This window comes from Lissotriton vulgaris, chromosome 3_1, assembly GCF_964263255.1.
Source record: "Lissotriton vulgaris chromosome 3_1, aLisVul1.2, whole genome shotgun sequence".
In the NCBI taxonomy this organism is placed as follows: domain Eukaryota; kingdom Metazoa; phylum Chordata; class Amphibia; order Caudata; family Salamandridae; genus Lissotriton; species Lissotriton vulgaris.
The window spans coordinates 1,836,525,848-1,836,552,402 of record NC_141689.1 but is presented as its reverse complement, the minus strand read 5'-3'; the positions used below and the strand labels follow the sequence as shown (position 1 = coordinate 1,836,552,402).

The 26,555-nt window shown below is 41.6% G+C and overlaps 1 protein-coding gene across 6 annotated transcripts in view; it reads right to left on the bottom strand.

Moving 5' to 3' along the window:
• DCLK2 (doublecortin like kinase 2) overlaps window positions 1–26,555 on the bottom strand; it is a 498,513-nt gene that overhangs the window by 133,942 nt on the left and 338,016 nt on the right. For all 6 annotated transcript variants that reach the window (XR_015309377.1, XR_015309378.1, XM_086962280.1 and 3 more), the window contains 2 exons: window positions 11,442–11,514; window positions 3,167–3,275 (listed from right to left, as the gene is read on the bottom strand). Coding sequence is in view for 4 of the 6 variants with exons in the window: in XM_086962280.1 (XP_086818406.1) it covers window positions 3,167–3,275; window positions 11,442–11,514 (182 nt within the window). In the remaining 2 variants the exon portion in view is untranslated. The remainder of the gene's footprint in view (window positions 1–3,166; window positions 3,276–11,441; window positions 11,515–26,555) is intronic.

Genomic DNA, 26,555 nt, shown 5'->3' with positions numbered 1-26,555 from the left:
CACCCCTCTTGATGTCAGCCACTCTACACGCCATAGACAGCGGGAGGGACACCCATCTTGATGCAGCTATCCTTTAGCGACTACTGATCATAGTTATGCGAGTATCAGCGCTACATCCTGGTGATTGCTTACACCCAAGTATTAAAGATATTTTCTTTAGCAAATGTTTATGCAGTCTTTCTGTATACGGTGGAATGGGTTACAAGCTGGTCTGACTTAGATGACTGCGACACAATACATCAATGTAACAGCAGCATTGAAGGAGAAAGCTCACAAGCTAATATAAACCAGCCACAAATAATTGCTGAAGACAGCGAGATGGGAGGGGGGTCTCAATTTGTAGGCAACAATCCTGAAATTTAACTACGATGGCATTTCATTTTTTAGACCGTGAGCAGTATGGCGATCACCCAGCCTTGCCTTTGGATGGCCTACCTTGCGCTCTTATTAACATGTCTTAGATAGCAAGGAATAACCGGGAGTGTACATTAACACAGCAGTAAGACTGAACCCCAGCAAGAATGCTTACGCAGAGAAGTTCTACAAACTGTGTTTGGCAATATTGCACAGGAAAATACAATGCTTATCATGGCAAAGAAAAGGTGTCACTGTAATCTGAAGCTATAGTTTAAACACGCATGGGGAACAAAAAAAATAAAAAAAAGATATAGAATGGAAATTAGAAAAGCAATGGCAAAGTATAGTATTTGCCACCAACTGTCAATTAAGTGCGCCTCTTTAGGCAGAAGTGCAAGTAATCAGGCAAAATGCAGTTACTCACAGGGCAAGGGAGCCAACTGTTGAGGTGGACTAACCCTTTTCTCCATGCTGTATATTATGGTGAACAGAAGCAAAAATATCTGAAGAGGCCAATGGTTGTAGAGGGCTGATTAAAAGGCCACTGAAAAATGTCCTCCGATCACAAAATGTGAAAAATTGACACACTGATCAAGCCCCATGTAACTGTTCTGGGGAAAGAGAAATTTGCAGATGGGCTTTGTGGAACATGAATTGTCAAGAAGCGCTGAAATAAATTAAATGCTACAAATAGCACTTTTTAACACTAAGTTCTAGGCACAAAAATATTAACTATTTTGAATGCTTCACTCTCACTGAGTGATTAAATTTTCATTCTTGTGTTTAATGGAGTGGAGAAGCCAACTTTTGGGGTTGTACCCACAGCGGTATTGGGATAACCTCTATTTTAGAGGTATCCCTTTAACATGATTCATACTCCTATTAAAAAGTCCTTCTTCTGTGTTTTTCCTTCTGCCCAAGATCAGCCTCTCTGAAAATGGAGTTTTCCACCTTATCACATCATTCCAGTTTCCAATGACACACCTTTGGGCATCACCATGGCAAAAAGAAGAGCCGCTGCTAGAGCACCTTAGATGTGCAGCCTGGCACGAGGCTGAGTAAGATCGCGGTCTTTTCCCCACTTTTGGGGCTAATGTTTCTCGCAAGGAGTGCAGCTTTTGTTAAACAAAACTGCTGATTCAGACACATAATAGACTTGAGCTGGTACCTCCACTGTGCACACAGCTGTGCATTCATGCCTGCCTGGTTGGTGGAACAATAAACTAGAAGATAAAGAAATTGGAACTGGGTTTGTGTCCATTTTAATTCGGAAACTCAATACAAACGCATATTGTAGCTACAGTTGTAACAGTACATTGCACAGCAGGTGTTCGGCCGGCCTCCCGAGATTTGCCTTTATCTGCTTGTTATTACTTTTCTTGATGCTGTGACAAAGCCTTCCGGTTCCCAGGGTCCTAGTGGCTATGCTTACCTTATGAATGAATGAAAAACAATTTGTATTGCGTGACTAAAACCTGAAGGCATCAAGGTGCCTACCAAAACAGATCAGAAAAAAAAATAAGGCAAATAATACAATTGTGATGGACAGTGAGGCAAGAAAGGAAGGTCCTAAATGTTACATTTTCCAGCAACCTTTTATGTCTCATTACCGAAAAGTCCACACCAGTGGAACCAATTCCTTGGCCATTATTTCGTGGATACTGGCCATTCTCAAATGGGTCCCTTGAGAACAGAATTTACACTACGATTGTGATCTTTAGCCGTCACGTTGAGTGTTACCTGGCGTTAGATGAAGACATGGTAAACCCAGGTTCTGGTGTGAACCTGGGCTTCTATGGGAATTCACAAGGAAATATTATCAAGTCCATTATCGCCGCTTCAGCGGCAGTTTCCTGCCGCTAAGTCGGCGATAATTTTAACACCGTTCTTGATAATATGCCCCCAAGTTCAATTAAATACCACAGTAAGCCTTAAGGTCTGATCTAACTGGAACAATAAATACACAGTTTTGGAGAGAAATGCAAACCAGAGGTTAACACTGCAATGCAAGACACATGCTCAGGATATGCAGCTGGAACAGCTCTGTTGTCATAGTTACAATCTGGCAGCCAAAAATGTAGAAAGGCACGTTATCTCAATTACATCTTGGATAAAATATGAAGCAAACCATTTCCTGGGATTATTTGCAAACCTACAAAAACTATCTCTGTAAAAAGTTCAGAGCCGAAAGCTGATGTTTTTATAGTGTGCTGTTCTAGATAAGAGTTCAACACAGAAAGACAAAGAAACAGAGGCCTAAAATATGTTCGTTTTTGGAGTGAACCCCAAACACATATTTTAACAGACAGTAACTAATAAACATTTCTAAAGGGAATAGAGCAGAATGCTGGATAATGCTTTCCTTACTCTGCAAGCTGTGCGCATGCAAATTCCAGCCAAAATAAAACCCACAAACTTCAACACTTGCATCAAAAGTTCGAATTACTGGCGGAAACGGGCAGCGCTACATCCTCTAACATGGCTGTTTTCCACAGAAAGACATCTCTCAAAGATGCTTCACATCAACGGATACGTAAGCTTGTTGGGTAATTGACAAGGTGTGTTCGACTCTTTTAAGCAGTGACACCCAAGGGCAAGTAAATAATGCAAAAAACACACTTGCTGTAATATACAAGTCTAAATGAAAACTTTTTATTCTCCGGTGGAAAGGTGTTTTTAACGCGTTTTTCGAGTAACCTCTAAAATAGCGTATTCACTCTATAAACAACATTGTCTGTAAACGAATTGAAGTAAACAAGGACAGCAGACAAGCGGTTATAGATGGTGCATGGGGTTGAAAAGTGCTCACCGTTCGACGCATTCCTTCACCACAGCAAAGTTGCCATCACCAATCACCTTTCCTACTTTGTATTTCTCAAGAATCATGGAGGCATTGAAGCACTTGTTTCCGTTCACACCTGGGAAATCAGAGGGGTAGCAAATCAAAGAAAGAAACCTCAGTGGTGCCCCACAACATAACTGAACTTTTACAAAAAAAACGCATAACAAAGTGGATGGTGCAAAAGATCAATTTATTTACATTTCAAAAAACAACATTTCTGAGAAAAACTGTTTTTTATGCACTTTTTTGACAAATGTCATTTCTGGGTGTAGCTTATTCCACCAAAACATTATGAAATACAGAGGAAACAAAACTTCAACATAAAAATAAGTAGTTGAATAGGAAAATAGAAAAAGGTACCCATTAGCTAAAAAGTTTCACAGATTACACAAATGTACCCGAATCAATTTTGCCTGATACAGCAACTCACTCCTTTGGTTGATGCCAACAATGCTGATAAAACTTTCTTCCTGCCACAAGTCCAGGACATCCAATTTACCAATTTGGAGAACACAGATCTAAATCATAAGTCAAAATTAAATCTATTACCTGCCTTGTTCGATTGCTACACCCGTCTGGCTTTGGTTCATCTTCTTTACGCTCAGGAGTTCACATAGATAATTGACACGTCTCACCGAGATAATTAATCTCGCAATTCCCAGATTACTTCATTCTGATCTAGTCACAAAAAAACTACGTCGGCCTATTTCAGGTATTCATTGCCCTTAAATCAGGGCCGGACTGGGAACCAAAACTGGCCCTGGCAAAGTGCTCGGCCGGCCCGGCCCGGCCCCCCCCCCCCCCCCCGGGGATGGGGTGGATGCGACCGAGCTCTTTGCCAGGGCAGGTTTTCGGCCGATTTTGTTACAGGGCTGATTTTGCAGCTACCGGCCCCCACCCTTGCGGCACACCGGGGGATTGCCCGGTGCCCGTAACGGCCAGTCCAGCCCTGCCTTAAATATACTTGGGAGTTTGTCCTCTTTTGAACAGCTGCAGGTGGCTATAGAGAATAGGGGGGGGTATACTGATGATCAATAGTTAGGCATTCACCAACATCTTAGAGGGGAGATGGTACTACGTGCGTTCATGGAGGACATTGTACCTCCAGTAAATGGTGAAATGTAGAGCTGCCAATTAATTACGTTGAGAGACACTTCTAGTCAGTCCTTGCATTTTTGTCAAAAGCTCCAACTTCTAGTTTTGCTATTACCATTAGACACACCGGCTTACAAATCACAACAAGCAAACTATTCTCTGCGCAGAAAACCAGGGCAGGTGAAGGTGTCACTTGACATGAGGATGCTTCGCAGCTATGGCAATCAGTAGAAAAAAGACAAAAAAGCTAAAAAGACATGTTATCAGTTGTGGGGTCCAGCTGGTTCTTTCAGCAAATATACAAAAGAGTAAAAGCATAAATAATAAAAGTTAATGGTAGGAGAGATTGAGGGCAGAGCAGAAGCTGTTCAGCTACTGGCAACAAAACACAAGTTACATGTTAGGTGCTATGAGTAAAGATGCAATGACGCCTGCAAAATAGGAAATAATGTAATATTTTAGGCATCTATCAAGACAGCGTAGAATAGTATGGTGGTGATGCCCCGGCAGGTGACACTGTAGGCAACAAACTAGGTGTCTGTAGGCTCTTCAAATCAAGCGTGTGGCCTTGACCGAGAGGGATCAATTGTTTTTTTGATGGAAATGGGTGTCCTTCACGCACTGTTGAAGCATCCCAAGACATCAAAGCTGAGGAATATATTTAATATGTTGAAACTTCGACGAAATTATACAGATGCAAGGTCAATGTAAAGATGGGATAATAGGATAAGAAACCGGTCCCCAGAAGTAAGAACCTGGACAAGGAAAGAACAGGAGGAAATTTTGATGGATTAAGATAAATTTTTTTTGAATATGCAGGAGTTTAGATTGATCAAAACATTACAATAGAAGAGAAGATACAGCAACCCTCCACTGTGACAATCGCATTGTTCTTGCCAAGCTTTATGAAATATTGTGGTACTGGGTGTATGCCAATTGCTGATAAACATCAATTCAGTTATTTTAGTACATATAATGAATGATGATTGAAAGCTGCTTCTTAACAGCTGAATAGACGTTTACAGACGTTGATAATAGGTACCGTTTACGAGGACTGGGTCAGAAATGGAGTACAGTCAGCCCGGGATAGGGCTGTAGGATACTGAAGACGGACAATACATTTTCAGAAGCACATAGGATCTGCAGAAGGGTAGCTCTTCTGCAGTAATTGTCTTCAGGCAGACCCTTGCACCTCTTGCTAGCACGGACCAACTGTAGTTAAAATTTAATCAGAAGTAGTAAAATACTGCAAAGTGCAATAGTAAAGTAATACATTAATATTTTATATCAAGCCTGAAGCAAACCTAATAGAAGGAGGCTTTGCATGAAAAGCACACTTACTAATATCTGTTTTATTTCATCTTATTAAATAATTATGCCTAACTTTGCCTCTTAGTGATGCAGGCTCCTTAGTAGTCTACACTGGTTTGTCATGTTTTTCAAACAGACTAACAATGTCAAAGCATTGTTTTAAGAAGGATTTTTCTCTCAGGTCTTGATGTGAACACTCCGTTTTCTCTGCCACTGTAGATCACGCTGTGATCAAATCGAAATCAATCTAGTTCACAGTCACAGGGAGCTCTCCTTTGCTGAACATAAGTTCTGTCAAAGCCTACGGTGAGATGGATCAGACGGAAGAAGATGTAATCCGAATGTGTTTGCTCTTGCATTTGCACCAACAGATTGATGTTCATGAAATGAATGGTGGGTGTACATTTTTCCTCACACATTTATTGGTAGAGCAGAAGAACGGGAGATGTCTTTAATGTAACAAAGTCCAGCGATTTTCCAGTATCCTATGGTTCAGTCAATTACCAGGATGTGGCCTTCGTAGAGATGATACGCTGAGACAGGTCTCGATTAACAGTATCAGGCTTGATACAAACAGCTCAGAACTGTAGTTTGCTCCAGAAACCACATATTCAATGGCCTTTTGAGTCGTGATCTGTTTATAGTTTATGAAGTCCAGAGAAGAAAGCAATACATTTTTATTAAAATGGCGGTTTTGTGCTCTTGCAGAAACTCATGCATTTAAGTAGAGCCCTACGTGGAGTAAACAGTGACCAATGACAAAAATAATTCATATCCGTGGCATTTTATTGCAGAAAAAAACAGCGCACTTGTATTTCCAGTTGGTGTCTCGCGCTCCCTGGCGAGACACCAACTGGAAATCTATCGTCTACTAGACGACACTGAGACAGATATTCTGTTCCTATCTGAGACTTGGCTGACCGAGGACTCAGCACCCGATATTTTAGCTGCTATCCCTAACGGGTACTATATACTACATGCTGATCGCCCCAGGGGGCAAACTGGTGGCGGAGTCGCCGCTATCATTCGCAAGGAATTTGTTTTTTCTACCCTGGACTGTTCTCCTATTCCTGATACCCAGACTCTGGTGATACAGCTTCGCTCTGTCACCACTTCCCTTACCTGTGTGCTCATGTACAGACCCCCCGCCTACATGCCTTCTTTCTCCCAGTCAGTTGGGGACATGATCTCCCAGCTTCTTATTAATCACTCTAGGATTCTTATCCTGGGCGATTTTAATTACTGGCCTAATGACCCCCAAGAAAGCAGACTGTCTGAACGTTTCACTGAAACCCTCAGCAGTCTGAATTGCCAGCAACTGATCTCCAGTCCTACCCACTGTAAGGGACATATACTCGATCAAGTCTGGGCGGCCAATCTTGATATCGATCCTCCTTTGATTGTTCCATGTACGTGGTCAGATCATTATATTATTTCTTTCTCAGTTGATCTGCCCAGCTTTCACCGTCCTCCTCGTCCTACGAACATTAAGGCTCGCAACTGGAAAAATGCCAACCTGCCAAAACTTCTTTCCCTCTTGGCAGCCTCAGCCCCGGTAGACCCCGATTCAGTAAGCCACCAAGCCTCCTCCCTCGAACACTGGCTGAAGGAAGCAGCCGATTTAGTAGCCCCCCTAAAGACCATAAAAGTCCAACGCCCCCACGATGCCCAGCGCTGGTTTAATGACCAGCTTAAATCTGATAAACTTGCCCTTCGCCAAGCTGAACGTCGATGGCGCCACAAGTATGACCCTCTACTCAAGACAGAGTTTATCTCCTTATTGAGTAAATATAAATCATCGATACTTGAGGCAAAGACTCATTATTTCTCTACAAAGATCCTGGAGTCGGCCTCCAAAACAAAAGACATTTTCTCAATCGTAAATGAGCTCTCCCTCCCTGACCGCATCACTCTTCCACTGGCACCTACTCAGGCTTTGTGTGATGAGCTCAATGCCTTCTTCCTAGAAAAAATTTCCATCATCAAAACTAATATCTCTCCACCCTCCCCCTCCAAATCGTTCCCTCTCCCTCCTGCTAACCCTCAGGTATTCTCTTCTTTTCCTCCTATCTCTATTTCTGACCTTCATAACCTTCTTCATAAGGTCTGTTCCGGATCTCCCAGGGACTGTTGCCCCCCTCATATCCTGAAGGAAATTTTCATGGCCTGTCCCGGTCCTGCTTTGGCCCTCCTCAACACCTCTTTATCATCTGGAGTTGTTCCAGAGGCCTTTAAGCAGGCCGTGGTATTACCCATTTTAAAGAAACCCGGCGCTGATCCACTAGTGCTCAGTAATTACAGGCCCATATCTCTCCTCCCTTTTTTGGGCAAGATATTAGAGACCTATGTTACCGGGTGCCTGAGCTCGTTCGTGGAGACTTCTCTATTTCTGGATCCCCAGCAGGCTGGCTTTCGCCCTCTCCACTCCACCGAGATGGTGATTGCGGCTGTCTTGGACACCCTCAGAGCGGGCGCTGATGACAACCTCTCCCAAGCCCTGATTTTGCTAGACCTTTCGGCGGCGTTTGACACGGTCGATCATGCTATCCTGGTCGACCGTGTCAGAAACGCCGGCATCCAGGGTATTGCGTTGGACTGGGTGCGATCTTTCTTGCAGGGCCGCTCGCAGGCAGTCCATCTGTCTACTTTCACTGCTCCCTTTCTCTCTCTCACATGTGGTGTCCCCCAAGGTTCTGCTCTCTCTCCCCTTCTTTTTAATTTATACATGCAACCACTTATGGTCTCCCTTCGTCACTCCCCTGCAACTATCTTCAATTATGCTGATGACCTCCAGTTGGTCTTTCCCTTGGACACTTTACCCTCTTCCCGTCACAAGTTTCAAACCACCATGTTGCTGATCTCAGATTGGATGGCTCACAGCCAGCTCAAGCTGAACCCATCAAAAACGGAACTCGTCCTGCTGGGTGGCCCTTCTAATCCCTGGAACGACACCTATTGGCCTCCTTCCCTTGGCATCCCTCCCAGCCCGGTCAAGACCGTGAAAAGCCTTGGAGTGGTTATCTCTGAGGATTTATCCATGAAACCCCAGATCTCGGCTGTGACATCATCCTGTTTTTTTCAACTGCGCAGGATCCGTAAGATCTGTCGTTTTCTTACCAGAGAGGCACTCATTCTAGTCTTACTGGCTCTGGTTATCTCCAGGATTGATTTTGCTAATCTCCTGTACGTGGGGATTCCTGCTTATCAGCTTCACAAACTTCAGCTGATCCAGAATCAGGCGGCCCGCTTGGTGTATCACCAACCTAAACACCAGCATGTTTCTCCTCTTCTGAGGAATCTTCACTGGCTCCCAGTGGCCCAACGGTGCTCCTTTAAACTTGGTTGCACCGTCTTTAAATCTCTCCACGATCGCGCCCCTGAATTTGTGTCTTCTAAACTGAAGAGATATCTCCCCACCCGTAATTTAAGATCATCTGCTGATAATCTTCTCTGCATTCCTTTTTCCCGCCGGAAGCGGCATGGCGGCTTGCGCCTTTCTTCTCTCGGCCCCATCTTTTGGAATTCCCTTCCTTCTTCCTTTCGTCATTGCCCTACTTACGAGTCATTTAGGAGAACCTTAAAAACTTTTCTCTTCAAAGCTGGAACAGTGTGATCTCCTGGCCCTGGTTTGTTATGTCTGTCACGAGCGCCAAGAAACCGTTTCGGTGTACGTGCGCGTTATAAGTTATTTAACATAACATAACATAACATCAAAGATTTTGAAAATTTTGCAAAGATTTTCGACATTTTGGAAATTGTACACAGATTTCCCAATCTCTTTCTGAACTTTAAAGCAGAAAGGAAATGTGTAGACACCATACTAAATAGTGTGAAAGCAGGACTGTGGTCAAATACGCAAGCAATGCCAAAGCAAAGGTGTGTGAGGGGGCAGTAAAGCAACAGAAAGGAAGCTGGGCATTGTGTGTGGGAGAAGATGTGAGAGGAAGATGGAGATGGAGAATTTGACAGATTCACACACTGCAGCTGAAAGCAGGGGTGCAGAAATGAGGCAATATATTCTTCAATTGGTTTGTTTTCTAAACATTCAGAAATGCTTACAACGAATTAAACACATGAAGTTTGTTGCACATTGCGTATTATTAGACTGGTCCAATACATTTAATATGACCGTTCACCGTCTTTTTTGAAGATTTTATTTTTTTTCCCACAGAAATGTGAACGTGTTTATGCAGCTTTTCAAGTTTTGTCAACAGATTTCGACTGCCTCAAGTGCTGGGTATGTTTCACAAGTAATGTGCTGAGGGTAGTTGTGACTCCATAGAAAGGATTCTATGTTACCAAACGCTCAGTGTTTTGCTGATGCTCTAATGCAAAGGGCATGAACTCAACATCCTGAAAATGGAAATGGATAATCCTTAGCACTTGACAAAGTACCCGCGATTGGGCTTGACAACAGATTTCTGTGCAGCATACACAATGAGATGGTTTGTGTACTTTAAAGTAGGACAGTGACTTAGAAGAAAGCAGACATTGCAAACTGGATTACGGGTTTTCCAGGTATGTGATGAGAATACACCCGTTTAAATCAGTGCAGTTATACTAGCTCTTTAGAAAATACTAAATCAAAAAGCAATGGAACAATCGCTTAACACATCAGGAATTCTTTTTGATTTTAAAACTGAAGTGAAATGATGATTTTGCCCAGAGAAAGATAAACGCATGTCATAAAACATGTGCTGGAATTCTATATAATAATTCAACGGTATTCGGTACACCGAACTAAAGAAGCAATTTTGTACATCAAATGAACCTAAAAGAGATTATTTCAAAAACCAAAATAAAAAAAATGCTTAAAGCTAGTAAGAATTTGATTTGTAGAAGAATGTATTTGGTGCCATCTAACCAATGAAAAAGGTTTGTTTGCTTATGCCTTGGCCTTTATGTGAATGAGGACTAATAGCGGTAAAATTCAGCATGATTGCGAAAGACTATGCACTTCCACTGACATAGCCATCTACTTCTTGAATTTGACCTATAGTCAAGAAGAAACAATTAATAAATGGGAACACAAACACTAATTAGTGGTGTATAATGCCCCGCCCGATCACCCTCACGTCCCCTACTGAAGAAACTTCACTGGCTGCCTATTCGCCAGCGGGTAACGTTTAAAATCTGCTGTGTTATACATAGAAGCCCGTTTGGTTCGGGTCCTAAATATTTGGCTGAAAAATGTAATATCTATAAGCCTGGATGCCTCCTGCGGTCTAGTAATCAACTGCTGCTTCAGATCCCTTTAATCAGGAAGGCAAGACAGGGTGGTCGAGCACTTTCTTATAAGGGCCCCACCCTTTGAAACACACTCCCGTTTTCTCGGAGGCAAAATAATAACTATCTGGCCTTTAGCAAACCATTGAAAACACATTTATTCCTGACAGCTTAACTTTTTTGTGCACCTCCCGACTCGGCTTTAGGCATCTACGGTGAACCAAGCGCGAGGATACCCCTTCGGGGGTCGAGTCCAGCGCTATGTAAGAAAACAAATAAATAAATAAATAAATAAATAAATAATGAGCAGATAAGGACACTAGCAAAAGTCAATTGGTCAGAACAAAATCTCAAAACCATAGAATGTTGCACCATAATTGATGACAACTCAACCTCATTCACGTTAAGAAGCATTTCTGTTTGCTCAGTTTATGGGAGGCGATTGCCTTTATAATCAGATGGATGGCTACATTTAATTGTGCCAACAGTGTGTGATCCAGGGCATCTTAGTGGCAGTTATTGTGCGACCTGTACTATCACATTAACACATACTAACATAGTTGACAATAAAATATCAAAAAAGTAAATAAGAAATCGGTCTTGCACCTACCTTCAGGACTTAGGCATGGCACCCTCTCAAGCACTCCATTCACATTGGATGAGGAACCACAGTGTGCTGAAATCTGCAGAAAAATCAAGCAATTAGGCTTTAGGAATTTCTGCCACAAACAACTGTTTTTAGCCCTGAAAATAATGATTCCTACAATGTTTCTTCTCCTTGAAGGCTGATGTGAATCTGTAACTTCCTTCAAGACTATTGAGTCCCAGAGCCATCTCTTTGCAGTAAGTGTTCAGATGATGGAAATCCCATTCACTCATAACGATTACCATTTAGTACTTATTTTTATTTTCGGACTTGAATCAAAGAGACTTCCTTAGCCTGCCCGATATAACCTTGTTCTTGCTCATTTACCATTGCTAATATACAAAGCATAAAGAAATAAGCATCTATGACACAGTCTCTTTTAATGTAAACCTCTTTGAACAGTCAGGAATCGCTACTTTGTTACGTATATTGCTCGTTATTGACCACCATTTCTAACAATACAATCAGACTGGAGTTGTACATTCATTAGCTGTGGTTTATGCTACAGTTTTAGAACAGACTAACCACTGGCCGCCCTATTACATATCACAAGTAAAAAAAAAAAGTCTAGTGCTCCATACCTATCACACGCGTGGGAGACTAGGTCTTTCTGGTAATAGTCACTAGAATAAAATTCAAAAACTGCATGAACGTTTGAGGTGGAAAATAGGCTGATGTTAGTTGTGAGGGACAGGCTTGGACTTCCTTTCACAGATGCTACGGGACTGCCCGCTGGCCCATATTCCTAAGAGTTATGCTGACTCAGCACACATAAGGAGCACTTTTTTAATCATCTAACAGCCAGGCTATTATATGGAGCTGCGCAGAATTAAAAACAAAGAATATCAGGCAGGGTTTGCTTGAGCTGGTATGTCCAGCAGGGCTCAATGCCCTTTCTAGGATAGCCGTTACTGTCCATTTCAATTTAAACAAAGTCAGAATACCCACATTCTCTCATAGTTAATCAAAATGCATGTAGGGGCTACAAAGAGCATTTCCAGAATGATAGTTGATTTTGAGCTGAGAAAACCTGATCCTTTAACAATAGAATGGATCTCTGGAACATAGAAACCTTAGCGTTGCTACGGGAAATGACGCTGTTGAAAAAAAAACAATTCGGAGATAGCAAAAGACACCGGCAAAAATTAAAGATGGGAAAATAAACTCACATAATTTCTTGAAGTTGCTTCCTACGAAAGAATGTTTATACCCAAATATTTAAAAAAATATATCTAAGCAATTTTTTAAAATTCTTTGTTGATCTATTTCAAACTCCCCATCCCAGATATTTAGGAGGTAACAAGGCTAACTTTACTTCTCTGTTCAACATCTCATCAGATGGCTTGACAATCAGACAGACATCGCATACTGTGCCTTGGACTAATTCACTTATATCAGAGATGGGCTCACTTATAAATGTTGCTTAATCACTTGTTCAGGAACAAGGATTCCACTGATTCGTTGAGAGCCACTACTTCACTGAAATTACCCATAGTTATGCTAAATAGGTCATGTGAAATGTGGTCATTAGAAAATATACCTGAATGATAAAGAGCATTGATTACATGCTTGAATCAAAGGACAACGCACAACATCTTATTTTATTTTGAAATACTTCGAGTAATACCTCCAACACATTCAAGATGGTACAGCAATTCACGCTCAAAATATTCATCTATCCACTCACTGCTAAAGAGATATTTTAGAATTAAGACACACATTTTAACATACAACTTGCTATATGTAAAAGATTCAGAGTAACAAACGCCATTGCTTTAGACTAGTGTATAAAAAACAGATGGCAATGAACAATTGTTTCGACTTGCTACCACTTTTTCCATTTTTCTTCTCGCCTAAACTGCACTTTTAAAAAATATTTACTAGAAAATACATGAGTAACAGAAATATATTGGTCACATGCGGCACAATATCAAGTAGCTAATTACAATTAATAATTATTTATACCAAATGAAAGGCACATAAAAAAATAAAAAAAATTGTGATACTAGTTTCATTAATGCACATAGTCAAATTTAAATATCTATATCCAAAAAGGATAGAACTGCGCCCCAGATTTGCTGACCCAGTTTTCGTTTACGATGACCTTTGAGAGCATATAAACTATACTCCATATTAAACATAGCAAAAAACCTTGACCTCCAAGCCTCAAATGAAGGGGCATCCTTTTGTAACCAGTCGGAGGCTATACATAATCTTAACACAGCTGTAGCTAAAAAAAAATCAAATTTACATTCTTACTTGCAACAACTTCAGCCTCAGCACCCATCTCTACCCCCAACAAAATCTGCATAGGTGACAAATGTATAGGCGATCCCAAAATTGCAGTTAGGAACTTATCCAGCAGCTCCAGTAGTCTACCTAGCAGTGAGCATGCATAAAAAACATGTACAACATCAGCGGCTGGGTTCCCACACGGAAACAGTTTCCCTCTTGGTCCCCACCCCATTTAGCAATTTTATCAGGTGTGTGATACAAATAGAAGACGGTCTTATAATTCTGGGCGGTTAACTTAGCGGATAGGAATAGTAGTCCAGCTAATTCCAGGGAAGTCTCTAGGTGTATATCCTGACATCCTAAACTATTCGCCCATTTACGCCCATGCTCCTCCAAATCATTAGGCTTTGTGCCAAGCATCAGTGAATAAAATGTCCCTATTCTTCCTGCCTTCCTATTTGCTTCTATCAGAGGATTGGGTTGAATATTCCAACGAGCCTTCAAAAGATAATTTCTAATTAGCAAATATTTAAAAAAAATCCACTGGGACAGGTGATATTGCTCCCTAAGTTGTTCAAATGATTAAAGACCATCTTCCGAGTATAAGTCCCCGACCAGGGTTATACCTTTAGTTCTCTAATTATGTACACTATGATCCCAAAATACACTTGGAAAAAAGGCTGTAGCTGCCAATGGGGTATACCAAGATATTTTTTCGAACACATACATCTTCTTAATTGCTTTCCAGACTTTATATGCAGCACTAAGTATCTTGAATCATATACGTTTGTAGTAACTCCAGTCTAAATTCAAAAACAAACAATTTTTTACTTTATTGCCTAACATCTGGTATATAGAAGGAAATTCCACTATATCTGTAGGCCCTACCCCTGTGAGCAGTATATTCATATGTTGTACCATACATGCATAATAGTAAAGGGCAAAATCAGGCACAGTCCACCCACCAACCATTCTGGCTAAAACCATATACCGCATTGCCCTCCGCGATTTCCCACGAGACCATAAGAATCTCATACAGATAGACTGTAGTTGTACAAGATTAGCTCGCGGTATTTCCAGAGGTACACATCTGAAAAAATATAAAAATTTTGGAAGGATCATCATCTTTAGCACATTGCAACTCCCTACTAACGAAAGATGCAAACGTTCACACTGGTTGAGTTGCCGACGGACCCCCGTTATCAACTCTCCCCAGTTGGAATTAACCAGCGCTGCCGCCGAAGTCCTGATCCGCACTCCCAAATAAGTAACTTCTTGTGACACCCTTTGATCCGTATATGAGCTAAGATTCAGACATAAAATCTGAGTTTTAGATGTGTTTAGCTTGTAGCCGGATATGGCCCCAAACTCTGTTGCCAATTGCTCTATCTCCTGCATTGCCTCTGCTGGTTTAGATGATACAACGGTCACGTCATAAGCGTAAGCAAAAACACAGTATTGTTGGGCCTGTATGATTATTGGTTGTATCCTTGTGCTCGATTCAATCATTTTTAAAAATGGGTCAATATATAATGAAAATAATAATGGGGAGCATGGGCACCCTTGTCTGGTGCAACGCCGAATAAGAACCACCTCTGATTCAAGTCCCATGGTGCATATCCTGTCAACAGGTTGACCATATAACGTTTGTACAGTTGTGATGTACCGTTGCCCAAAGCCACGTCGCCGCATCACAGCCCATAAAAAGCACCATGAGACTCGATCAAAAGCCTTCTCAGCATCTAGTAAAATAAGACTGAGTGTGCCCCCCGTAGCATTTGCATGATCTACTAGTGTTATTACCCTATTTACGTGGTTTGTCGTTCCACAATTTGGAATGAATCCATGCTGTCGAGTTGACACCAATGGAGTGATGACTGCCGCTAACCTAGTGGCCAATATCTTTGAATAGATTTTACCATCCGTGTTCAGTAGGGATATAGGGCAGTATGAGGCCGGGAGATCTGCTGGTTAATCTTTTTTCCGAAACACAGCAATACTAGCTTCATCCCAGGATTTAGGAGCAACACTACCCTGAGCCTCTCTAAATGCTGCTAACATATCCACTTTTAAAACACCAAAGAAGCATTTGTATAATTCCAGTGGCAGTTTATCGGGGCCGGCAGCCTTACCAGTTGCTAGCCCATTTATCGCCTGTTCCAACTCGTCCATTGTGCGCTTTAATGTACAAAACACATGACTGGTGCACATCTAAGCATTAGAGGATCTGCCCCCTTTTGGGGCTTGCAAGAGGTGGTTTGTGTTAGTATAGGAGATGCTGCATGATTTTACGTCCACAATCTCACTAGAAGTGCACTGTTTGGTTAGATGGACTGGTACAACGTGCTGCAACGATCTGAACACCTGCCTATGGCTTTAATTAGCTATTGTTTCCCCTTAGAACTCGATTTAACATGTTGGCACCAATGGTTTCTGTTTCGGCACGTGCTTTCACACCTGACTACATTGACTAATGTAATGTAATGTAAAATGTAATGTAATGGTACTTGTATAGCGCAAAAATCACCATGAGGGCGAGGCATCTCGGCGCTTGTACGAATACCGCTGAGGAACCGTTCCAGGCATTTCCCTGTGAAATGCCCACTCCTGGGTACCCCCAAGGTGAATCCAGGCATACTAGCGTTGTTGGGGCCGTTGTGGAGATTAAGCAAGCTATTGCCCAGAGTTGCAGAGTGGGACCCAGGATTAGAATAGGCACCGAGGCGAGAATTATCAGGTCCAGGGAAATTGAGCCCAAGAGCTGCCGAGGCGGGAATTGAACCCTGGTCCCCGGCCAGACCTCTGCATCAGGGTCTGCCGCTCTAACCATTGAGCCACACTTCTCCACTAAAGGACTGTCACTGCTTCCCTCGTTTTTTATTTTAAAAGCAGGCTTAATTAAACGAAGTCAAAGCACTGCTATGTTTACAACTAGTTGCAAATTATTATTGTGTATTCAATACTTGAGAATAAATGGGCTTTACAATAAATTATCCTACCTTTCAGGGAAACTAGTATTAACTTATTATAAAATATATTTATACACACTGACCAATGATTAGATCGCAGCCCCACATGGACACTCCTGTGTTTGCTGCCGTTGGAGTGCTCATCTCCTTGCATTGCCATCGACTGCAGGTACCAAGCAGGTGGATCCTCCATTGCCAGTGTCCTCCATCTTTGCGACAGTAGTGGCGCCAATACTATGCTCGGTCAGGGTTGTCTAGAGCTATATGCTACAGATTCTCCAAAGCCCCTAAATGAACACGGATTGGCCTTGGGAGGCCCAATGAGATTCTATAACTCTAAGCACTACTGGCGAAATGCAATGTGCATATATATACTATGGTAAAATCCCCGTACTCATGTGAATGCATGTGATAAGCATAGCACATGGTCCCCGATAAGTGCACCCCTCACCATCCAAGTACTTCATGGGAAAAGATGACAAGACATTACAGGATATTAAAGTACCCTCATGCTTTCTCCAGGCTAGGAATCGTACCTGTGCACACATCTTGCTTTCAACTTAACTCAAGAACTTCCACAATTTTACTGTATTTCCCAGTAACAATATCAATATTACTTAGCCGAAACAACTCACCACACTGTAGACCAAGTTAGAAATGTCATGGTAATCCCAATGCGGACGCAGGCCACTGCAGTAGCAGCCCGTCCCCTGCCAAAGTGGAGGGGCGGGCCGGAGGTGGGTTGGGTTCGGGTGACAAAAAAAAATAAACAAATATAAAAATAAATATATTGTCTTGAATGCCGCTGTATCGTGCACATCTTATTTCTGGGTACAAGCCCTCAGACTGCACTGTAGTCAATCCGGACGCTACATGAAAGCAGCTGGCAACTTTCGCTGCCATGCAGAGTGGAGCCATGCTCTCTCCAGCCCCAGCAATGTGGCTGGGGCTGGAGAGAGCTTCAGTGTGCATGAAGGTTTGGTCAACCTGAGACATCGGGACAGACCCTCATGCGCAGTGAAGGGGGTACACAAAAAACTCCACCACCGGCAGTGTCATCCCCCTGAACCCACCCTCAAGGCTCGTCAGAGTCTTGGGGGTGGGTGCAGGGGGAATAAAATAAAAGGATAATAAAACAGGTTTAAAACCAGTGTTATTATCGTTTTATTTGACGTTGATGGCGGGGGGGGGGGTGCAACTCGTCTGCCTTAATGGAGGGGCTGCCGCTGGGCCACTGCTTCCCCCTCACCCCTACCCCACACCAAGCTTTACCTTGAACTATGCTACAAAAAACACTACTCCGCCTAAACAACCACAGAGAAGTCCACCCAAAATAAACTGCAAGCTCTGTAGAAAGGGCCTCTTACTTGTCCTTTTCAACAACTACATAACAAGCAAGGATGCCAGTTGACACACTAGTGCAAGCAATCAACCCAGTTACAAGGCTATCACTACTGCTAAATGTTCCATTCTCAAACTCCATGCCACTGACCTACAGGGATCCTTCATCTGGGATTCCTCCCACACAGATCTTCACCTCAACTGTCTTTGTTGAAACACTACAGCTCAACAGTTTTCTGGCTGTCAATCCAGCGAGTCCCACCCAATTCTTGTATCAAAATATAGAACTATCCAAACTCCACAGGTGGTTGCACTGCAACATCATATCTCGCAACAGTTATCCTGAATGTGGAGTCATGGTTACACAAATGTGTCACAGGCACTTGTTGAGCACACTTCCATAATATCGGACCTCAAGTTTAGCCACCACCATGTCATTCATAAATGCTTTCATTAACTTTAGTTTGGTACTCCTGAACACTGTTTTGTTGGCATATACATAATAGAGATTTGTATTTTCAAGATTAAATTTACACCCCAGGATTGTTGGACGGGTGCTTTGGTATACCCTCCCCCTGGCCCTCTCAGGGACTTTACTAAAGAATTGCTTTGCACATTATTTCTTCCAAATCATTTCTTGGATTAGTGGATTTTAATATTCATAGTGAAAATAGTGTGAATATTGATTCAGTTCATTTCCTTGCAGACATTGCCTCCCTAGGTTTGGAAAAGATCAACATAGGGCCTACACATTCCGCAGGGAATACCATGGATCTTATTCTTACTAATTTGCCCCTTTATACGCTCTGATCCTCCCTGTCAAGTGTTTTGGTCTGACCATTTTCTTATTAATTTCTAGATTGCTGGCATTCAAGATACTCCTATCCATCCATCCTGTAACTTTAGGAGACAATGGCACAAGTTCACAGATTTCGTAACTAGAAAAAGGGGGAAACCTCCTTCCTATCAGAACAAAAAACTATTGATGTGCTACTCCAGTCACACACGGGGCCTCCCTCTTTGTGAGAAGATTCCCATCAGTCACCACTCGGATCCGCCCTTCATCATCTGGGATCCTTCGCACATGAAGGTAAGATGACAAAACCCACTGTGGACTGGCAGATGTTAAAGCCTAGACCTACATGTGGGACCCAGTGGTCAAGTTGGAAATGGTATTAATGAGGGTGACTGAAAGCAGTGCTCTAAATGTGGAATATAAATTGTGATAAGTGAATGTAAGTGAGTTTAAAATTAGGTAAAGAAGAGAAAAACTCTTTAATATATTCTCTTCACTCCCAAAGTAATAAAAAGTGCGTAGTGGACTGAACAAATAACCACTATTGATGTAAAAAGGTCGACATGTTTCTGCAGACTAGTTTGATCCCCATGGTATCATGCTGCTTCCTCAGGACCATATAACGCTACTGCTTCATGAAGATTATAAAAAGGTAAAATATCACCTGATTTATAGTGATAGCATCCTTCTCCTGACCTTGTGGCAGGAGAGAAAAACCCCAACTCACCTGGCTGCAGCTCAGGTAAAACGGAGCACCGCTCTATCCGTCGGTACCCCGGGCGTCCCTCTGGGCAATCGTGGAAGGTTCCCTTGCTATTCTTGGTTGGTTATACTGTATATAGGGATAGTAGCATTGTAGGGTCGGTAAACTGTCCCTAGGTCCCTCTCCCCTCCGTTTTGTTAATGCACAAGTTCACAGATGACTCTTTTGTGAAAGTGTTTATACTCCTGCATTTGAAGAACCTGGCGATATTAACACAAAGTTAAATGAACTCCATGAAGCCTTAAAATCAGTCACAGATACTCTTGCACAATTAAAAAAAACAGCATTCCATTTCCCAGAGAAATCATGCAGCTTGGTACACTCCGGAACTTCGTAGGCAAAAGTCTAACTGTAAAAAATTGGAAAAGACATGCCGGAAATCACAAATGTGCAAGTAGAAAAATTTGCAAAAATGCTGTAGCTCTTTATTACAAAAATATCAAAATAGCACGGAAAGCCAAAATCTCCTCTGGATTAAGCCAAACAGTTAACGCTACTAAGAAACTTTACAAAATTCTTAAATCCTTTACCATCCCTACTGGTTAAACTAATCAGATTCCTCCCTCTCAAGTTCTAAGCAATAATATTTCCAACTATTTTGTAGAAAAGATTAATAAAATATATGATACATTTCCCAGAGGCTCTGACACACAGGATACTACTGCCTTACTTTCTTCCTCTCTCAAGGAGAAAGAGGCCTGCTTAGAGAGCTTTCCTGCCTTGCAGGTATCTACTCTGGAAGAGATGCTGAGAACAGTCAAATCTAGTTCTCCTACCAACATTATGCCAGCTAGTGTGTTTGCCTTATTAGCCAAGCAACTAGCTCCCTCCATTTGTAGTATACTAAATCTTTGAGTGAAGGGAAACTACCACAGAAATGGAAATCAGCTCAAGTGCTTTTGATCTGTAAAACGGCCACTGCACCTTCAGCAGAGTTGGCGAATTATCGCCCTATTTCATTTCTTCCACTTATGAATAAACTACTAGAAGTATATATCAATACAAAGCTTATGGAGTATATAGAATCGCAAGGCTGCTTGGATTCCTCACAGTCTGGTTTCAGACCAAAATATTCCACTGAATCCTCTCTTATGGGTGTTACGGACTTCATTAAACTTTCCCTGGACAACAACAAGGCGGTGTTGTTAGTGCTGCTGGACTTGTCCACAGCTTTTGATAAAGTGTCTTACCAAAAGCTACTTCAAAGACTGTATGAGATTTGAATGCAGGGACAATGGCTTTTGAGCTTTTTAGACTAGCGTACTCAAACAATTATTTTGGGTCCCTTCTGCTCTCGCATTAGGCCTTTCACGAAGGGGTACCACAGGGCTATTCTCTTAGCCCTACCCTGTTCCGTGTGTTGTGGCCTCTCTTGCAAAAATCATTAGAGACCATCGGTTTACTCCCTTTTCTTATGCGGATGATACCCAACTTCTTTTTTCATTCGATAATAGTTCGGCCTCGAATAAAACTCCTTGCTGATGGTTGCAAGCAATTTCTAGCTGGATGACTGAAAACTTCCTCCAGCTTAATGGCGATAAAACAGAAATCTTATTATTCTGCAACTCTCAAAAAGTGTGGTCATCAGATTAGTGGCCCCTTGAGGTTGGCCTAGCCTCTACCACTAAAACGTGGCAAAAAACTTGGACGTCCGTTTGGACCACTCTCTAACCATGAGTGATCAAGTAGCAGCCATCTAAAGCACTTGGTTTTACAAGTGGAGTCTTTTACAGAGAGTGTTCCATCTCATCGGTACGCAAGACCCTGATTGAGCGCTTGGTAATTAGTCGCCTTGACTATTGTAATGCCCTTCTAGTGGCGGCATATGAAGCCTTGCTGAACAGGTTGCAAGTAGTTCAGAACATGGCAGCGCGTCTGGCCCTTAATATGCCCCCTAGAACAGCGTCCCTCCCTTTGCTGAAACATCTTCATTGGCTTCCCATCCGCCAAAGAATTAAGTTCAAAATCTACTGTTTTGTCTATAAAGCACTTAATGACAGAGGCCCAATATACCTTGCTATCAACCGGGCAGATCTCTTTGCTCAGGGGAAAAATCTCTTCTGGTCATCCCCTGGTACAGAAACCTCCACGCTGGGGGCAAACATTTTCTTACCTAGCCCAACAGCATTGCAACTCACTACCTGTACATCTACGTAAGTGCTTGGATCTTCTTCACTTCAGGAAACTTCTGAAAACAGAACTCTTTAGTAACAGATCTCACTAGACAGGTACTTCTGCTCCTTTAGTGCGAAGGTACCCCCACGGGGTTAATTCCAGTGCTTTATAAATCCTGTCATTCATTCATACATCCTCACCCCTACATCATAAAGAGTATCTGCTTGATGTGCCCTGGTCTTCGGGTTTGTTCCAGTACCTTAGGGTCAGACAATGCCTGCCATAACATAGAAAGGTGTTTACACCCTATTGATGTACAAAAAACACCAAGAACAGTGATTTCCTTTGGTTAAACTAGCATAGGGCCTAAATTATCACTAATCATTTACACTATTGCATATACAAATGTCTTTCACAATCTCGGACAAAGTCTTTAACTTTTAATATTTAAACAAATGGTTCAGTCTGTCACTCCAAACATCCTGGCGTTGTGTGAACTTTACTTGTACCCTTTGCACAGGGAATCTGAAATATGTAGTCTGTTTGACTAACTAAATATTTCAGCCTGGCCATCTGGCTATTTCTGAACCCAGTAAACTTTCCAGTACACCACCCTACAGTATGCTACAGCTGCGATCCCAACTAGTACAGCTCGAGTAGAGAGCACAATATTATCTTTTGCATGGCTGTGCTATTCCAAACCTGCTGAAAATACGGTAAAATCCTCTAAAATAGACAAGTTTTCTGGGTTGGATATATTTCAGTACCCCAGAGAGTACCTCTATAACCTTCCGAGCGCTAGTCATTGCTCTTTGATTACGAAAAGGGATTGTTTTCCAGCCTAGGAGCTATGACCTGAAGTATATCCGCTCTAATACCCGGCATGTTCGAGCGGCCACATTGTTATAACTTATTCCAATTCGGATTCAGATTCCATGATTTCATTATGTTATGATTCTGACCCCATAAGTTATGGATTGTTATTCCCCTATGAACCCTGCTTTATAGTCATACGACTACATTTTAGAATCCATTTAATAGAGTTCTACTAAGATTATCACTATATAGTTTCACAGTCAAGTAAGTAAAGTAAAAGAAATTCTAAATTGTGGGTTTTATTTAATGAGTTTCAGGGTCCTCACTATCACAGTGGACAACAGTTTACCATTGTCACACGAGGACAAATACAATTCTCGAAGACGAGCACAATCATTTGTTTATTCATCAGGCAACATTTGCCTGGTTAGCCGCCAGAAGGCAAAATGTTTCATGTGCGTATTGATTTCATGGTCAGGATGAACTTCTCCATCTGTTTTACTAGTACTTCTATTTTCTCATGTTCAATTCTGAGGCTTTCTGCTGGAGTCTTTTCTGGGACAGTCAGAGAGGGATTAGTAAGTATAGCTCGTCCTGATAAAAGCTCTGTAACTATCTTGCTACTCTCATCATGCACATCATCTAGTGTACAATCCAGTCTTTTCACCTCTGTGATTTCAATCAATCAATCCGTATTTGTAAAGCGCAAACTACTAACCCTTACGGGACTCAAGGCGCTAGGAGCCATCATTGAAATTAAGTGCGCTATTGCACAGAAGTCACATGGTGCTGAGCTGCTGCCGGGGATCGAACCATGAACCCTGTGCTCCGAAGTCAGCTGCCCTGGCCGCTGCACCACACCTCTTCAGTGGAGCCACCCTCTTTATCAAACAAGGAGTTTGCCTCATGCCCTTTTTCACATCACAAGTGACACATTCCCTCACTTCTAACTGACCCACTTCTTCCAATACCTTCAACACCAAACCATTCGATAATCTTTATGCCTCAGCCATAGGGTCCAACTGGAACATGTTGATCGTTTAACTTCCTTCACTAGTCCTTGTAGACAAATTTTTAGTGCAGTCCTTAACTAATGCATGTACCTCAATGCATAAATGTTCACCATTAAAGTTCTGAATTGCTTGTGTTGTTGAAACTGGTTCACAAGGGGTTTCAATTTGGTCTCTCTGAATAAAGAACCGTGGAGACCGGAACCATTGTTCTCCACAGCAGGATGAGGAATGCGCATTGGCTGTTCTTCCATGAACATAACTGAGACGACTGGTCAGGATAATATCCTCAACAGATGTTCGTATTCACTTCAGTCTTATATGAACTCTTAACTAACATCAAGTCCACCCTCAAGCAATTTGTGTACCAGTGGGTAGAATGACTGGCTCCTGTGATACCATTCCACGTTCACCATGTGTCACAGACTAAAGTCTTGTCTTACACTGGTTGTGTGTGCCTCATCCTACGGGTGGGGAGAAGACAGAAAGATGTGCCAGAGGCATTAATCCAGCAAGTAAGTTAAAGTCTCATTAGGTCTTTTTTGTACAATTTGCACCTTCCCTAGTTAGACTCATCAACCATTAGAGTCATTTTGAATTGAGCTCTGCTTTTTGTTGCCAGAATCCCCCATTTGTCATCTGGCCCTCTCCTTCAGGAAAAGTTATATATATATATATATATATATATATATATATATATATATATATATATATATATATATATATATATATATATATATATATATATATTCACAGAAAAAACCATAGGTTATAGTGGATATATAGTTAGGAATTTGCATTTACAAAACCTTGAAAATTCAATGAAAAAACCATAGGTTATAGGCCATATATAGTTAGGAATTAGCATTTACAAAACCTTATTTTACTCGCATAAAACCATTGAAATTCCATATATAGTTAGCTAACTATAAGCGCTAACTATATATCGCGCACCCGCAATCCACTGCTGATGATGTCACATATTACATCATTCATGACATGGTCAGTGACATCACTGATGACATCACTGATCACAACATCCAGTGATTGTATGTGTCTGTAAAGTTTAAATATGTTTCACATATTGAAGAATGAGTGGATGTATAAGTGTCTGGATGAAGAATTTAGTAGGTGCATGACTGACTGTATGAGTGAGTGATTAAATGTGTCTCACTGAGTACATGGGTTAGTGACTAAACTGTCTTAATTCGTGCATCAGTATGTTTGTTGTTGTGTAAGCTGCTGCATGTGTTGATCAGTAGCTATAAGAGTGGCCATATGGGTTATTGATTGGTTGCCCAAATATTTGAATGGGAGGCTGAGTGTGTGTGTGGGTGGCTGGGAGGTGCGTGACTCTGTGCATAGATGTGTGAGCAGTTGATTCACTAGATGTATGGTTTCAAAAGTGCACGTGGAAACAGCTATATGGGCGGTTGACTGTGCATGGGTGTGTTGGTGAGTGAATGGATTTCTCATTGCTACATGTGCAAGTAAGTACGTATGTAAAACACAATACATGTGAGAGTTGAGATATATAAATAACTGAACATAAGAGCCAGTGAATGTGTGAGTGGCTGTATCGATCACTGTGAGCTTGTATCAGGGATTATATAAGAGAGTAAATATGTGTTATTATATGTTTGAATAAGTAAGATGTGTATAACTGTATAGTTGAGGAAATGGAGGTGTGATTGATTCTTTGCATGACTGACTAGGTGTGTGAGTAACTCCATGGATGAGTGACAGTCTGTGAGTGTCTGTTTATACTGAGTGTATGTAAGGTTATATTAGAGTCTGAAGAGGTTCATTGTATTATCACATGAGTGATGTGATCAGTGATGACAAATGAGATGTCATCAGTGATGTCATTTGAGTTGTCATCAGTGATGTCATTTGAGATGTCATCATTGATATCATTTGAGTTGTCATCAGTGATGTCATTTGAGATGTCATCAGTGATGTCATCAGTGATGTCACTGACCATGTCATGAATGATGTAATATGTGACATCATCAGCAGTGGATTGCGGGTGCGCGATATATAGTTAGCGCTTATAGTTAGCTAACTATATATGGAATTTCAATGGTTTTATGCGAGTAAAATAAGGTTTTGTAAATGCTAATTCCTAACTATATATGGCCTATAACCTATGGTTTTTTCATTGAATTTTCAAGGTTTTGTAAATGCAAATTCCTAACTATATATCCACTATAACCTATGGTTTTTTCTGTGAATTTCATTGGTTTTTTAATAGCAAATATGAAAAGCTTTAAAATGTCAAGTACGTGATAGATAAAAACATTTTCGTATTTATGCACGCTGATGTGCTTTGAACGCTGCCCCCCCCCTCCCCTCCGTTGTAATCCGTCGTACCTCCTTGTCTCTCCATTTGATTGATTGTTGTCCAAGCATTTACTGTTTTAGAATTGGTTCTCTTTGGATCATTCTCTATTTACAAACAAGCACAAAGTCGCAATACTCTGTTTAGTCTTTGCAGATAGTGAAAAATCGTGTAAAAAAAATAAAAGTAATCGAGCAAAATCAGTAGGCCACCAATTGGATCTCTTTTTGACCTCGCTAAAATAGAAAAATTAGGAACAACCCTTCTTGAGAAATACGAAAATAGTGACATGAACTGAGCTCCACACCATGAGGGCTGCAAGACAGCTCGGCTCCATCACCCATCCCGCACAAAATAATGACAAACCCTATGCAAATATTAAAAATATAGACAACACACCAGCAAAGAAACAGGGTAAAACATTTTATTAAAAAACTATTTACATAACGTTGGTTTATAAGATGATGTCAGTAGTGGACCGATGTGTGAATAGATCGAAAACAGCACAAGGCTCCAAGATCCGGATAGCAAGCTCCTGGATGTTGGGTGCCATAGTTTAGAGTTCTGAATTTCAGCCTTTTTCAATGCCTGTGCTTTGTTGAATCAAAATGGCGGCTTGACACAAAGCTGACTCAAGCGTTGCTACTGATGCTATGCAGACCAAAACTGGTTTTCAGTTTGTACATTTTTCT